At 43.1% G+C, this 17,017-nt stretch overlaps 1 protein-coding gene across 1 annotated transcript in view; it reads right to left on the reverse strand.

Moving 5' to 3' along the window:
• The window catches only part of STX8 (syntaxin 8), a 239,952-nt gene that overhangs the window by 207,752 nt on the left and 15,183 nt on the right, over positions 1–17,017 (reverse strand). Inside the window, exon 4 of the mRNA XM_059998072.1 lies at positions 10,847–10,957. Within this exon, the coding sequence (XP_059854055.1) occupies positions 10,847–10,957 (111 nt within the window). The remainder of the gene's footprint in view (positions 1–10,846; positions 10,958–17,017) is intronic.

A 17,017-nucleotide genomic window follows, 5' to 3' on the forward strand; every position in this document is an offset into this window, starting at 1 on the left:
AGTCACTGTTGCTAAGGGAACACAGAGGAGGGGTGGTACAGTGGTCCCACCCAACATCTCTATGTCCTTTCTCCCTTGTTATCAGAATTCAATTTTGTTCAAGGCTCCACTGCTCAGGGAACATAAGCCTGTCCTCAGTTTCAGTTCAGGGATGTATCTATCCTGAATAAACCAAGCCAATCATGGCAACTCCGTTCCACCACGGCTCTTGGTATAACATAGCATGTGATACAATCCTAGCCTACTTCTGTTTTGAGCCAAAGTCTACTGTGAAGCTTCCAGGAGGTGTTTTTTCTCCCCCCTTAGAAAATAACTGGAAAATACAAGAGAATCAACAGAAAAACTACTGAAAACAATCAGAATTAGATTGTTTACATATAATAGCATCCAGATATCCAGTTTTCATATAAACATCAAAAAGCATGACGAAATGAAAAACTGAATTTAAAACTACCACCAAAACGATAAAATACCTCAAAATAAATTAAACCAGAAATGTGTATTTGAAGAAAACATCTGAAAGGCCTGAAAGATGGCTTGAACAAACAGAAAAAAAAAACCCATATTCTTGGGTAGGAAAATTCAACATTATAAAGGATTAAGATTTCATGTAACCCCAATTTTTAAAAAACAGTTATTTCTCTTTTTTGGAATTAGATTAGCTGATTTTGAGGGTTTTTTTTAAATGAAAATTGTTTAAGTAGTACAATGACAGAAGACTAGCCCTATCATGTACTAAAACTTATAATAAAGCCACAAAATGGTATTAGCAGAGATCAATGAAATGCCTTACGAAGTCCAGAAATAGATCCAAACATGTATGCGAATGTATTATACGATAAATCTCATCTCAGAATTTGTGAAGGTGGATGACTCAGTAAAAAAAAATGTAGTCAGTCACAAAAATAGTCAAATAGGGAAAAAGTGGGATTCGTACTCTTCAAATTCCAAATGGATCAAATATTTAACAGAGGAAACAAATTTAACAAAAATTTAACATCAGAACTATCTTCATATACTAGATTGGAATAGGATACAAAATTTAATAACACTCTTTGGAGAAGACTGTATGGAAATAGGCAGTCACATAAGTTGCTAGTACAAGGTTAAACTGGTTCTATGAAAATTATAAATGCATATATCCTTTGGCCCAGCCATCCTTCTTCTAAGAACTTATCTAGAGATAGACCTAGACCTTCACACATATGAAACCCCTTATGTATAAGGTTATTCACCACTGTATTTTTGTAATAGAAAAAAAAACTATGTAATATATATACACAAATGTAATAGAGTGGAAACAATACACATCAATAGGAAACTAGTTAAATTACAATAGTGCATACAATGAAATATAAGGCTATAAAAAAAACTAATGACAGAGGATTCAATTACAACATCAACCCTCATATTTCAAAAAAAAAAAAAAAACTCCAAAGCTAATGACAAAACCTCATGTGCTGGTTTGGGAAGATCTCCAGGATATTTAGATGACAAAAGAATGCTGTAGAATAATTTGTGTAGTATGCTACCGTTTGTGTAAAAGATGGAGGGAAATAAGAAAATATTCCTATTTGCTGGCCATATATTCAAGAGAACCTTGGAAATATATACCAAAAATTATTAACACTGGTATTTGTTGAGGAGGGGGGCACACAGGAGGGAGGCTTTTCACTGAACACTGTTAAGTGCTTTTAAAATGTCTCAGCCACGGGCTTCCTGGGTGGCGCAGTGATTGAGAATCTGCCTGCTAATGCAGGGGACACGGGTTCGAGTCCTGGTCTGGGAGGATCCCACATGCCGCGGAGCGACTAGGCCCGTGAGCCACAACTACTGAGCCTGCGCGTCTGGAGTCTGTGCTCCGCAACAATGAAGAGTGGCGCCGGCTTGCCACAACTAGAGAAAGTCCTCGCACAGAAACGAAGACCCAGCACAGCAAAAATAAATAAACTCCTACCCCCAACATCTTCAAAAAAAAAAAAAATAGAAAGTTTCGAAAAAAGAATGTCTCAGCCACGTGAATACATTAGTTATGCAAGACACACCCTCCTTCCTCTCCTACTGAAGTCTGGAGTGTGGCTGGGAACTTTCTACAGGTATTCTCGACCAAGAGGAGTCGGTCTGAAGACGAAGGCAAAACAAAGACATGGCCAGAACCTGGATCATCACCGACTGTGGAATTAACCATCCCTCTCAATTCTCTAACTTGTAATTTATTATACAGAGGTATTTTTCCTTATGTAAGTGGTTTTGCGTAGGGTTATCTGTTCCCTGCAGCTGAGGGCATCGTGGCTGTAATACTAATGCGTGAGCTAAACCAGGCACCCCCTTGATGAGGGTAAGAACAATAAACACCGTCTTCTTTTCCAGACCTTTTAGGTGCTTTCCTTGGTCTTTCTCCTCCTCTGACTGCTGCAGACACAACCTCCCTTTCTAGTCTTCACTGTATATACCCATTTGCACTGAATTTGTCTTGTTTCCCCTGCCTGAACTCTTTCAGAATGAGCATTATAAAAGGCGAACAAACCCCATCAGGGTCACCTCTCAGCCCACCTCACGTGCCTCTATTAACTTCTGATTCTAATCTCCGCTAATTGAGAAAGTAGGCAGACTATGTACCAAAGTTACTTATCTTTCCATCAAACCATCCCAAATAATCAGTGAGGCAGAGACAAAAAGTGAGGGGTTGCCCCAAGTCGCATTTCATGCGCCTCTTTGTGAGCGTAGTCAAAGACTACATTTCCCAGCCTCCCCGGCAGGCAGGTTGGAGCCATGTGATTGGTTACGGCCAACGGGCTGCTACATACGCAACTTCTAGGCGATGGCATATGAGAGGGGGTGAGGCCTCCACACCCTCTCTCTTCTCCTCTCACAGCGAACATGGCGGTCTCGTGTCAAACACAGCACAGCCACATGGTGGGAAACCCTGAATCACCCTTTGAAGGGAGCTGTCCCAGAGAACCACCAGACTTTATATAAGGCAGGCAAAAAATGCTTTCATCTGGTATTCCCCTGAGGGTCCCAGGTTTACAGAGCCCAGCCTATCACATCCCGACTCAGTCTACCTTTCAATCAACAGAAATCTGCTGAGCGCCTGCTATATACCAAACTCCCACTAGGTATTTATAAAAGATACTGGAAAAACAAAAGATCTTCATTCAGTGAGCAAATAGTTATTAACCATTGTGTTAGGTTTTGGTCCCCGTCCTCAAGGTATTTAAAATTTAGATGGAGAAACAAAATATAGGCTTGCAAAAAAATATATATTAAAACCACATGGCTTCCCTAGCTAAATCAGCTCCCCACTAATATTCCCTCAAAGCACAATATATTTTTCTGCTGAACTGATTTTACGTATTTGTATGAATCTTTAATTCATGTCTTTCTTGCTGAACTGTAAAGAGCTCAAATGTAAAAACTAGATTTTGTTCGTTTGTTTTGTTTAGGGTTTTTTTGCCACCACTCATAACAGGCACTCAGAAGAAAAGCGTCCATTTACATTTTTTATTCCTTAACTAGTTTATTAAATTATCAGAGAAATTTAATATTCTTGACTGCACTTAATACCACCTTAGTTCAACTATCCTTGGGGTCACTCAAAGAGAGAGAGAAGCACATCTTTACTGATTTCAGCATATCCTTTACATGCCAGATGACCCAGAAAGTTAGTGTATTTCTGGGGCATAAGTAAAAAGGATAAATTATGGCTTATCCGTTGTCTCACAGCTAATGATGCAGGAGTATATTCCTCAGAGATTTCCTCTTCTGAAAGAGTCGGTTCATCATGTGTTCATAACTTCAAGCAACAAAGTATAAACGAATAATTTTTTAGGAAATCTCAGTACTATCAGATGGAAATCATCCTTCTTATACATCAAGCTTTAAATTGAAAGAAAACATTCAATGATCTAAAATGGTAGAAGGGCAATACTTTTAATGGTATATTCAATGCAAATTTTTCTTTTGCCTCCCTTGGCTGCCAATACAGTGAAATGATATATAAATTGGAAGTATATATATATATTTTTAGCAGCTCCAAGGAAAAGTAAATATCTGAAATTAAATGTAAAGCTCACTCTAAGAAACTGTGAACATTTCATTTTCTTCTATTCTTTTGATGTTAGCAGTTGGTCTGCTTGTTAATATAGGATTCCTGACACATTACCATCTCAACCTCTAAATAACTTCCTATTTCCTATAATCCTCAATATACTTGGTGGTGTGAAGATTAAAGCTTACCCAATTAGCCACCCACTACAGCCGAGTTCATCACATAATCTCTGAGATGGTCACAGAGCACTGAAGTATGCAGTGATTTCTTTTTCTCTCTTTACAAAGATTTAACTAATTGTGAGAATTGGCAATGCTCTCAAATATAAAGGGCAGCAGGGTTTTCAATCAGAAGCTGTGTCACTGCTTTATAAATTAGGGCTTATCTTCTTCCAAGAGACATTGTTACAGAGACTTCTTTAACAAGTTTCCAAATGTCCTCAATTAGTCAACCATTGCTTACTGAGACCAAGGCTCACATCAAGGCTTACTGCTTTAGAATAAGGATCAGTAATCCGTAAGGTAAAACTCAGACTCCGTCACATGACAGCTACGCATTCAACTATGGGATTCCTACACTCGTGTCTGTTTAAAGGAAATGCTAATCCAGACTGAAGTTTGACAATACTCTCCTCTGCTTAAGTCCACATATGACGAGGAAGAGGAAAGAGGAGGAAAGTTCTGGGGGGCAGGGGATGGCAAAAGGACTCCTGAGAATGAGGGATGGGGGAGAGAGAGAAAGCAAAGACTTGGGGTGAGAAGAGGGAAGAGCTCAGGAGGACAGGGAGGGTCGACAGTTTTCAGGGAGTCCTGGTTGGGTTAACTGATCTTGCGGTGTTGCCGCCAGTCATTAGGGGGCTTCGAAATACCGATTAGCAGATCACCCCCAGTTCTCCAACAGTACCTGTGGTGATGGTCTAGCATGAATGACAAGATGTGCCAGAGAGAGCAGGTCTGTAACATTTTCAAGTTCTGATAAGGCTTCCTGACCAATGTGTTTCTGTAGGTTGTGACCTAAAAGCAAGACATGAGCCACCCCCCACCCCCTGCCTCCCCCAGTGACAAAGCAACCCACAATGATATCAAGAATGACAGAAGCCATCAAAACTACTGGAGGAATCCAGAGATTAGGGAAGCAAACGGAAACGATGGAGGAGCCCAGAACTAGGAATCTGCAGGACTGAAGAAATCTTTGCGAGTCACCGGAGACCCTAAGAGCAACCGACGGGAAGGGGAGGGAATGAGGTTTCTCCAGGGACACAGCTGAAAGGTCCCCGACAAGGTCTCAGAAATGACCGGGCAGCCTGACAGTCAGGAGGTGGGAGGGCAAGATCGAACTGGGAACCCAAATCCAATTCACGTCTACAACTGAATTCAGATCCTCAGAAGGCTAGGTCCAAGCAAGAGTTATTTGGGTATGGGAGGTTGGGGAAGGAAGGGGAGGACTCAAAGGTGGGGATTCGGGGTTGAAAACAAAAGGCAAAAATAACTCTGACATGGGCATGTGGGTGAAATCAAAGACTGGAAACTCTGACCTCAAATCTAAGACAGTCTACTTCTAGCAATTTCCTCGAGTTTAACCTGTGTTCGTGCACACACTCATCCACACACGCACTGCCTGCCTCCATCAACTCTGCACTGCTGCCATCCTCCCTGACGAGCTGGGCTTGGGCAGTGCTATGTAGGTGTTCATTTCACAGCCCTTGAGCAATTTCCCAGGGCTTCCTCTACATAAGAATTTGAGAACGGTTTTACCTTGTATGCATTTCCTTACCGATCAGATTCTCCTAGAATGTGTGTAGGACTTACTTTTTGGACAATTATGGGCTGAACTGTGTCCATCCCTCCCAACCCCCACCCCCGGCAAAACTCATTCGTTGAAGTCTTAACCCCCAGTAATCCAGAATGGAACAATATTTGGAGATAAGTTCTTTAAAGAGGCAGTTAAAGTGAGGTCACGAGGGTGGGCCCTAATCCAGTAAGAAAAGGAAATTTGGACACGGACACACACGCGGGTATGACAGAGGAGAAGACAGAGGGGAAAACGGCCATCTACAAGCCGAGGAGAGAGGCCTGGAACAGATCCTGCTGTCATGGCCCTCAGGAGGAACCGACTCTGAAGGTGACACCTTAACCTTGGACTTCCAGCCACCAGAACTGTAAGAAAATACATTTCTGTTGTTTGAGCCACCCGGTCTGTGGTACTTCATTACAGTACCCCTAGCAAACTAATACAGACAGGTATACAGACATGGGTCCAGTGGGTCTAAAGCAATCCTAGCCCGACAAGGATTCACCAATAATTCACCTTCCAGGCCACCTACCATTGCCTTTCCTCTTTCATACCTCAGTGACTTACGGACTTTCTTCACAGGGAGCGATATCTAATTGCCGCACTGGTTTCTCATTCTCGGGCGCATTCCGTGGTGCCTGGAGTGGACCACCACGGTCTGCTCTATCCATTTTACCTCATCAAGCCAATCCTCAGAAGTCATGTCTCCCTACAGGGCTCACACGCTTGTCAACTCTTCTGCAAGCTTACTTTGAATTACTCCAGATTTCTGTGTCTGAATAAAACATCTATGGTTCCCTCCAAGTTTCATCTTGAGGGCATGGAAATCAGCCTGGCCGGTTACCTTCATTATTGCAAACCCTCAGGAATTAGTTACCCCTGCTTCAGTTTCCCCTCAGGCTGGTCTTTCTGTCCCTGGCCAGACCAACCATTCACCCATAAGCAACACCTGCAGGCCCACCAGGTGGATCAGCCTTAAATTAAACAGGAGGAGCAGGGGGCGTCCTGGTGATAGGACTTCAGAGGCCTGGGTGGGCCTCCATCCGACACACCTCTGCTACTGACCTGCTAAATTCCCTAAAATCTTCCTACTGCTTCATTTACTTTGGGCTTAAGGAGGCTTCAGCTCAAATACGTCCAGGAAGGTAAGTCGCTGCCATCATGGATTCCATTGCTAGAATCAATGTGCGACTGTTTACCATCAAGACCACAGCCAGCAAGCCGGGCACTGAGGAAAGGGACACAGAAGGAGCCGTGGGAGGTGAGAATAGGCGGGAGGAGAACCAGGGGCAGAACATGAAACGAGACTGGTCAGGGAGGCCAGGTCCCCCTCAAGCACTCATCTTGTAGTTGTAAAGGCTTTAGAGCTTACAAAGCCCTTCACGTTCCAATCACCTCACCTGGTCCAAACAATGAAAAGGAGGCAGAACACACACCCCCATTTTCAAGTCAATGATTCTGAAGCCCAGATGACTGACTAGGAGGCAACAGAGCCGAGCGCTTCTAATTCCTGGTCCAGCTCTTCTTATGGTGCAACGGTTAAGAGTTCCCATCTGAAGACACACAGATCCAGAGGAAATCCAAACTCTGAGACTGATTAGGCTTAGAATCATGTGCAAGTTACCTGACCCCTCCAAGCCTCAGCTTCTCTCCTGTAAAGTGGGATGTTATAAAGATCTAGAGCGCAGGCACGTACAGCTTAGCATAGTGCCTGGCACACAGAAAACACGCAGGTGTAAGCCGTTAGCGCTCATCTCTCGGACCCCATGAGAGAAAGCAGTGGTTCTCACCCTGCCACCCACCCCCGAGGAGCTCCCCACCGTGTTACGGCTACCCAGGCCACCCACCAGACACACTTTCAGACTCTGCAAGTATACGGTCTGGACGCTTTTTTTGTTTTTTAAGCCTCGTGGGTGATTCTGATGCTGAGTCCCACAATTAAGAACAGGTGATATAAAGCACTATTTCAAGCTGGAAGGGGCATTCAAACCACCTGAGGATCTTGTTCAAATGCAGATTCGATTAAGTAGGGCGGGGGTGGGGTCTGAGACTACATTTCTAAACACAAACCCAGGTGATGCTGAACGTGAACAGGCAGGGCTTTAAGTAGCAAACAGATTATCACAGGAGAGAAGAGGGGTGACCAAAAAGAGATGGGGGTGACAAGCAATAGGAGTAATTTTGACATACTGAGATCTAGAGAAGTCATTCTGGCTTATAGACGAGTTAACTTGAATTTTACGCTACCTGAAACAGCCTGTTTGCGGCCTATCAAATATACACTGTACACCTGTTTTAATCACTAAAGGAAAGGGCACACTAACCAGAAGTAAAGACCGTCCATGTTAAAAATAAAGATTAAAGGCCCCTCTTCCTGGGACGCCAACGTTAATCCTCCTTTGATAAGATTCACTTCCCAGGTGCCAAGTTCATCCTGTACCTGCTGTACGTATACATCCTGGTCTGTTTTTCTGAAACCTTGAAGAAATGTATCCCTGACTTGTTTAACGTACTCTGTTCTGACAAGATATAAAACTGTGCTAAAAACCCTGCTTCTCTGGAGCTATTTCTTAGAGTGATCTGGGAAGCAGGCTTCCGGGCTCGTCCTCAGTTTGGCTCCAATAAGACTCTTCTATTATTATTTTTCGTCGACCCAAGTGAGGGGGGGAACCAAAAATCAACCATACCCCCCAGGAAGACCTAAGGCCCAGACTGAGCGGCGACCACTGCGCAGGCCGGACCTCGCTCGCTGGTAACTCGCTCCTCTTCCTCTGCAGCCACGTCGGACAAACCCGATAGGGCTGAGATTGAGAAAGTCGGTAAGTCGAGATTGAAGAAAACAGAAACGAAAGAGAAAAATCCACTGCCTTCAAAAGAAGTGACTGAACAGGAGAAGCAAGCAGGCGAGCCCTAAGGAGGTGCGCGCCGCCAACATGCACTGTACATTCCACAAGCACTGCCTTATCTTACTTCTTGTAGCTGTTTAACTTTGTAAGATGCAAAGAGGTCGGATCAAGTTTAAATGACTGTGCTGCCCCTTTTCACATCGAAGAATGGAAAACTACTGACAACGAAGGCCGCGCCCGCCTCTCCCATCCACCTGTCTGGCTGGCAGGAAAGGAAAAGAACCTGCATGTTGGTGAAGCAGGAGGCTGGGTGGGACGGCAGTGAAATCTAGAATAAAGAGTAAGCTGGTCTCAAGGTGTCCTGTGGGCTGTAAAATGCAGTTTAATCAGGGTGCCATTTTTTGTTGTTGTTCAAATGATTTTAGTTATTGGAATGCACAATTTTTTTAATATTCAAGTTTTAAAACCTGGGGGAAAAAGACCTAAGCCCCAAGTGGGCCCCTTCAAAATCATTAAACGACAATGAAGAGAAGCAGAGCCTGACACACAGGAGGCTCTCACCTAACAGTCACCGTCACTAGTCATCAGAACGGCCACCTCCACGACAGAGAAGGATGTCCGTGTCTTCTCCTCCAACCATCACCTCTACTTGGCCCCTCCTCCCCTACGAAATTTGCTTCTCCCGCCCCACGCTACCTTTACTACATTTCTGGACTTCGATGTGAAGACCCGCCCTGACAGAGGACACTCTCTCCTCGCCCCGGATCCCCTTGCTCACCGGTTCTTTTTCACCAGCCCTGAATCCCCACCTTCACCCTCCCACTTCACTCCTGCATCCGCCCGAGCAGTGTCCGGCACCACGATGAATCAGCCAGCTCACCGGAGGCTTCGGCGTCCGCTTACAAACCCTGCCCAGGACACAGCTCCTCCTTCCCTAACTCCTGGCTTTTATTTCTCCAAACGAACAGCTCCAACGTTTCATCTAGCTTCCCAAATTTCAACGTTTCTTTCCACAAACCTTGGATCCCACGCTCCAGAGAAAGCTAGGACCAACTGGCAGCCGCTTCATCCTCTTCGGCTCGCCCTTGGGCTGTGGTTTTTCAAGACTGGCTGCAGATCAGAATCACCTGGGGCCCCTCTAGGACCACACCCTCCACGCCCCTGGATTTAATTGTCTGAGGCTGAGCCTCGTTAAAACCTCTTAAAAAAAAAACACCGCCCCTAGGAAGCAGTGTGACTCCTAACCAGGAACAAGCTGCCGCCCCACAATGAAGGCATCATCACCTCTCGTGGGGAAGGCGGGGAGAGGAGGGTTTTATCCTCATCTCATCTGTGATGGTTCCCACAATGACGTTAAGAGAGTTCTAGAAGCCGGGGGGAGGCCAGTTCTAAAGATGTCACAATTTATACTTCATTAACCTCAGCTGGGAAGGCCGGACCGCTTCTCTGGGTTTTTCCAGCAGAGCCGGGTACAGAGCAGCTGACAACTCTGTAGAGTGTGAATTACTCTCCAGCAAAGAACAGCGAGAAGAATCCAACGGCCCCACACCTCTAATTCCATGAGCCATGGACTACAACCTTTAGGACACATTTTTATAACAAGTCAATTAAAAAAAATCATTTTCAGGGACTTCCCTGGCGGCCCAGTGGTTAGGACTTCACCTTCCAAAGCAGGAGGTGCCGGTTCATTCGATCCCTAGTTGGGGAGCTAAGATCCCACATGCCCCGTGGCCAAAAAACCAAAACAGAAGCAATATTGTAACAAATTCAATAAAGACTTTAAAAATGGTCCACATCAAAAAAATCTTTAAAAAATCATTTTCCAACACAGATAAGAACATGACTTCTAGAGTTTAAAAGGCAGCTAACATAGCAGAAAGCTCAACCTAAAGAATGAAAAGACATTTTCTGACTTTGTATTTTACCTAAATAGCCTTCCTCCAAGATGGGATTCAGCTGAACATATCTGGTTTACTAAATCTAGAAATTTAATGAAAACTACATTGCATAGAAAATGACAAACACTATAAATGAACAGACTATATTTTACTAGTTAAAGAAATTTTAAAAAAAGAAATTAAGCCATTCAGGAAATAGCTGTAATCTCTGCAAATAAATTTCACCCACCACATAAACCCTGTAAAGGAAAACATCGTACCTGATGAGATCTGGTTCTGCACCCTCGTTCTTAAAGGATGTCAGAAGTAGTCTCTCTCGAGTTACAAGATCATCCAAAAGGTTTTGTCTTCGGTCTCCTTCGAGCTGAGTTCTGCAGGCATCTCGTTAAGGTCCAAGAGCAGGTGAATTACCTCATTTGACCTATTACGTTAAGTGAGCTCTCCAAGTCAGAAAGGACTGTTATAGGCTCTGATCAATCCTACCCAGAAGAGGCCTGAACCAACCTTCTCCTCCTGCTCTAACCTCAGACTTCACTGATCCTTCCAGTAAAGGACCTGGACAGAACCATCACAGAGGGACTTAACAAACACTGACACAGATCCGCCACACGAGATCCTTCACTGAGAAACACAGTTGGTAAACACGATTTTCCTCCCAGCGGCCACCCCTGAAATGTCCTTCCTCTCAACAGGGCAATGTGACTCAGGGAGTCATCAGGCTTTGAGTTTTAGGTCACGGTGGTCAAGGGTTTTTCCTGGACACTAATACCCTAAGATACTCTTCTAAAAAAGGAAAAAGAGAAAGAAAAGTTTTCTATGTTGCCCCCTTTCTTCCATGTTAATGAACACCTACGAACACACCTGGAATATATTTTGTAAAGGGCTACTTCATGCAACAGATTTGCTCTAAAAAGCTGTTACCATCGGCTCATTAAATACATTGCATGAGCTTTAATTCTCAACAGAATTACAAAGAAATAATCATATTTTTATGTGTTAATCTACTAAGCACGCTCGACTAGGAGTCCAAAGGCCAGCTAGTCCTATTTTGATCCTTACCTACGATCCTGAACCAATTACTTCACCTTTTTGAATTTGTTTCTTCATGTGGCACCCAGATCATCTCTCACACCTCCTCCGGCACGATCCATGGCCACAGTTTTCCTGGTTCCAGTAAAAGGGAGACCACTGCTTTGGATTTCTGGATTACTAGATACTTGTCCTTTCAAGAGGGGATATTAAACCCTGCATTTAGGCCCCAGAAGTTTGAGAACTTGGCAGAATCAAGTACGTTTCCCTGGGTGGGAAAACCACGGCCCAGTGAATCTACTTTTGTTGATCATTTTGAATAGAAAAAGCTGGCCAGCTAGCAAAAAAAGCAAATAAACCCATCAAAAATGTTCCCCAGTAGCAGATATTAGTTAGAAAAATCATAAATCCCCCCCAAACCAATGTAACTAAGGAGTGTTAGTGACTTTGACTACTTAACAAATAATAATGGATACATTCTCTCTACATTCCAGAACGCCACGCGTTCCTGAGAAAAATGACTACCATCGCTTTTCCGTTTCCTGCTTGACTACAGACATTAAGAACCCATCTTGGAAACCGTGAAGTAACAACTGTAACTAAGAAACAGTGAGCTTAAGTCCTTCCTCTGTACTAATAAAAGGGCCAAATATTAGCCTTCTGATCAATGCAACACCAAGAATAAATATCAATGTGTTTCGAATCAGTGGCAAATTGTCAATAAAGCAGAAGCCTCTTCTATCTAAAAAAACGCTCCTGGGGGTGGGGAGAGACAGAACCTGTGTCATGAATTATACAGGACAAAACTGAATTTTAATCATGGAAAACTATTAACTATATCACAATGCTGATTAGCCTTGTCTTCTGTTCTACACTCAACCTACTCTGGCAATCTGTGGTTTTGTTGGGATTTAGTTATCCAACCATCCAAGCGAGCATAAGCTGAACGATGATCCAATATTATAACTAAGCACAGATCTGACTGGCTCAGGGTTTAAACATAAAAAGTAAAATTCCATATCATTAGAAGATGACTTTGGAGAACTTTCTAATACTCTTAGAGTACGAAAGATCTTTCTAGTCAAGAATGAAAACCCAGAGGCCATGAAGGAAACACTAAATCTGGCTCTATAAAAATTTTAAATATCTGCAAAGTAAAATTACAAGTGACAAATTAATAGTGGCAAATTTTAAAACCGCAAAGGATATAACAGGGCATAGAAAAAAGAAACAACAATAATGCTAATCAAATGAAAAAAAATGCAGTTTCACATTAGTAAAAGAAATGCAAACTGAACCATGCTATCACTTTCACCCATCAGGTAAGAAACTAAGACAGGGCGGTTCTGGAAAGGGGCAAGGAACCAAGCACTCTCAGACATCCTTGGTGGGAATGGAAACAGGTTCAACCAATTGCCACGTTGCCTTCTATATACATAACAAAATTTAAAAGGCACATTCTTTCAACAGGAATTTCTCCTACAGATATATTCACATGTCTATACAAAGATGTAGGAACAAAGATGTTCACTGCAGCATTATTTATAATAGCCAAATATTGGAAACATTCTAAGGTCCGTCAATAAGGAACTAGCACACCTCTACAGTGGTATGTTTTGCAGCCCCCAAAAAAAGGGAGAGAGAGAAGAGGAAAGCTCTTTATGTATCGATGATAATGATAATTAACATTTCTGAGCACTTACTAAGTGCTACATAAGTTATTTGGTATGGAATAATCTCCAAAATAGTGTTAAACAAAAAGAAGCAGCAAAGAGCTAAACAGTGAATAGTATGCTCCCACTGCATACATTAAAAAAAAAAAATCTAGGGCTTCCCTGGTGGCGCAGTGGTTGAGAGTCCGCCTGCCAATGCAGGGGACACGGGTTCGAGCCCCGGTCCGGGAAGATCCCACATGCCGCGGAGCGGCTACGCCTGTGAGCCATGGCCGCTGAGCCTGCGCATCCGGAGCCTGTGCTCCGCAACGGGAGAGGTCATAACAGTGAGAGGCCTGCGTACCGCAAAAAAAAAAAAAAAAAAAAAATCAGAGAAACATATATGTTTGTATATACACTTAAAATTTATGGAAGAATACAGAAAGAGTTGCCTCTAAGGAAAGGGAACTGGGGATTCAGGGTGTAAGGGAGACTTACTTCCCATCCAATATTGTTTTGGACTGTTTGACTCTATCAAATGCTAACTAACAAAAAATTTCAGAACCAAACGTATAATATGATCCCTCTGTAGTCAAAAGCGTTTTATATTTACATGTGTATATATTTGTTCATGCCTAGAAAAGTCTGTGATGGCAGGTACCAACCACTAACACATTAACTATGAAAGAATGAGCTGGAATAGGATGGGGATGGGGAAGAGAGAGAAGAGTCATTGGTTAAAAATAAGAACTATAGGGCTTCCCTGGTGGCGCAGTGGCTGAGAGTCCACCTGCCGATGCAGGGGACATGGGTTCATGCCCCTGTCTGGGAAGATCCCACATGCCGCAGAGCGGCTGGGCCCGTGAGCCGTGGCCGCTGAGTCTGCGCGTCCGGAGCCTGTGCTCCGCAACGGGAGAGGCCACAACAGTGAGAGGCCCGCGTACCGCAAAAAGATAAAATAAAATAAGAACTATACAGGTAGAAAGTACTTTTTTAATAAAAACAATAAAGGCAAGTTTTAAATTTAGCAGATATTAGATATAAACTAGTTGAGAATAAATTAACAAAGAACATCAATTTTAGGAGCAATAAAACTTGGTGATTATGTTTTGAAGATTATTAAGTGAAGAACAGAATCACAGACAGCTGATGCTAGGAGAGGCATATCCAAGTCTCTTGTTCTTCTGACCAGGAAACCAGGGCCCTGGGCAGCTGGTAATGACAATAGTGGGCTAGAGCCCAGCTCTTTCCAGTCTAAGTCAGGGCTTTCCTACCACCTCGTGTGGGGCTTGACCACCAAACGTTCCAGGGGCTCCTCCACCCTGAGGCCCCCAGTACTGCTCACTTAACTTTGCCACTTCTTAGCATCCTGTTAATAACAATACTGGTAATATTAATTCAGAATATTCCCAGAGACTCCCTGTAAATCCGGGACAACTGGAAAACTGTCCAGTTAGGAACACTCACTCTACCTCTTTGTTCTGTTTTTATTTTAACCTATTAAGAGAACAGAGCATAAGGAGATGGGGGGAGGGTAGAGGAGGTTGAAGAGGATAGATGCACAGCCCTTCTGCATAGCACACTTACTATACAGAAGTTGCTGTTAACGAGAGGTCAAAGAATCGTCTAGGCAGTGGTGACACTGCATGGATGTGGTCTCATGGTAGTTGGGGGAAGCGACGACAGGGTGAGGAAGGACAAGTAGAACACAGGGCACACAGTCAGTGGCCAGAACTGGGACCTCCTCTTCCACCAACGTGGTGAATAACCAAGGAAGAAGGTCAGAGAACAGACAAATAAGGAAACAGAAGATGATGTTACATGTAATTAATTATAACCAGTTCATGGCAATGCAATGCTGCAAATGAAACTGGGTCCTGATTTCATATCACCAATACCCATGACCAAAGTGCCTCAGCCCAGTTTCTCTGCTATAACCTGGGAAGCACTTCCAACCTACGATGGAGTGGGCTGAAGATGGTGCTGGACCCAGGGGACGCCCCACCCCCACTCTAGCTCCGAGTTTCTCCTTATTTGGTAGAAGGCTTAAGAATTTAGGCAAGTCTTACGTGCAAATTAATTGCTCTGGAGAAGCATAATTACTTCCCACTGCTGCAAGAAGGACTGCACAGAGACAGTTTAAGGTCCCAGAGGACAGAAGGTTTTTCTGGCTCACATAGTACTTCATCCCTTTCATTTTACTATTTTTTTTTTTTAAGTTAACAAACTCTGCTGAATATCTATTATGTACCTGACCAGGTCCTTATCTTCCTCAAAGCACTGATCGATCATATTTTGCAAGTAGTATCTTAATACTATCACTGTCTGTGTGCTTTGATATACCCTTCTTACTTGATTATAAACTCCATAAAAGGACTACCTGTAAATTCTCCAAGATGGCTGTAATTTTAACAATGATAAAATAGTAAGTAGCAGCTAATCCTCGAGGAGGGCTTACTTTATGTGAAACACCTTCTATGCATATAATTTAATCCTCCCAACAATCCCATAAGCCGGGTGTACTTTGATTATCCCTATTTCGCAAATGAGAAAACAGGCACAAAGAAGTAACTTGCCCACAAAGGGTTAATAACTATCTTTTATTTAACACCCACAATTATGGGGGTGGCTTGTCCTGTGAGATGCTTTAAATATATTTTCTTCAACTTTCACAACAACCTGCAAAACAAGTATGATTATTCCTACTCTACAGATGAATGAAACTAAGGTCAAGAAAGGCTACGTTGCTCTCTGGCCTTGGGGAAGTGATGGAGCTGGTCTTCTACCTCAGTTCTGTCTGGCTCCAAAGCCAATGTTGTTCCCAGTATTCCAATGGTGCCCAGACTTTTGGATTTCATGGAGCAGAAGTATTTCCAAACAAACTGCGGGGATGGTGATGGGGGGATTTATATAGACCAATTTTGCCATCTATGGACATTCCAAAACCCACAATAGACAAAACTCTCATCTACTTTTACTATCATGATGAAAAAGCAAGCAGATGTTAATACCCAAAACTAGAGAGAACCATGTAAACAGACTATAAATCAGAAAATTTCTACTGAAATAAAAATTATCTTGTCCTTATTTTTCTCACAATAGCAGACACCAGTGAAAACTGTCATGGCCAGTGCAGTGTTTTAGAACCACTTCACCTCCACTGGAGCCCCGAGGGGCTATCCCTAAAATCTATCCAGTGAGCCTCTCCACACCTACATGTATCCAGGTTTGTTACACGGTGATTGGGGCATTTATCCTGCCATCTACCTATCTGTCTGCGCATCTTTTTTTTCCCCAAAAATACAAAGTGGAGCAGAGTTATTTATGGATTTAAAAAAATTATTTCTAGGGAATTCCCTGGTTGTCCAGTGGTTAGGACTCGGTGCTTTCACTGCTGGGGGCCTGGGTTCAATCCCTGGTCAGGAAACTAAGATGCCACAAGATGTATGGCACGACCAAAATATAATAATTATTACTATTTCTACAGGACTTCTCCCAAGAGACCAAAATACCTTTTGATACTGAACCCCTCTGTAAAGTGATTTTTTAAAATTCTTTTTAAAGTACCAGAAGTGTTGCCTTTGAAAAACCCAACAAAAAGACAAGCTTCATTTAAAGCTAATTCTAAGAATAATTTTAGCATTCCCTGAAATTTCCTATGCGCCCTCCTGTAAACCCACCTTTTCTCAGCTGGTGAGGCCATTATAATCCCCATCTCCAAGAAGCACCGTGAACAGAAGTTAATGTATT

This window comes from Delphinus delphis, chromosome 19 (genome assembly GCF_949987515.2).
Source record: "Delphinus delphis chromosome 19, mDelDel1.2, whole genome shotgun sequence".
NCBI classification, from domain to species: domain Eukaryota; kingdom Metazoa; phylum Chordata; class Mammalia; order Artiodactyla; family Delphinidae; genus Delphinus; species Delphinus delphis.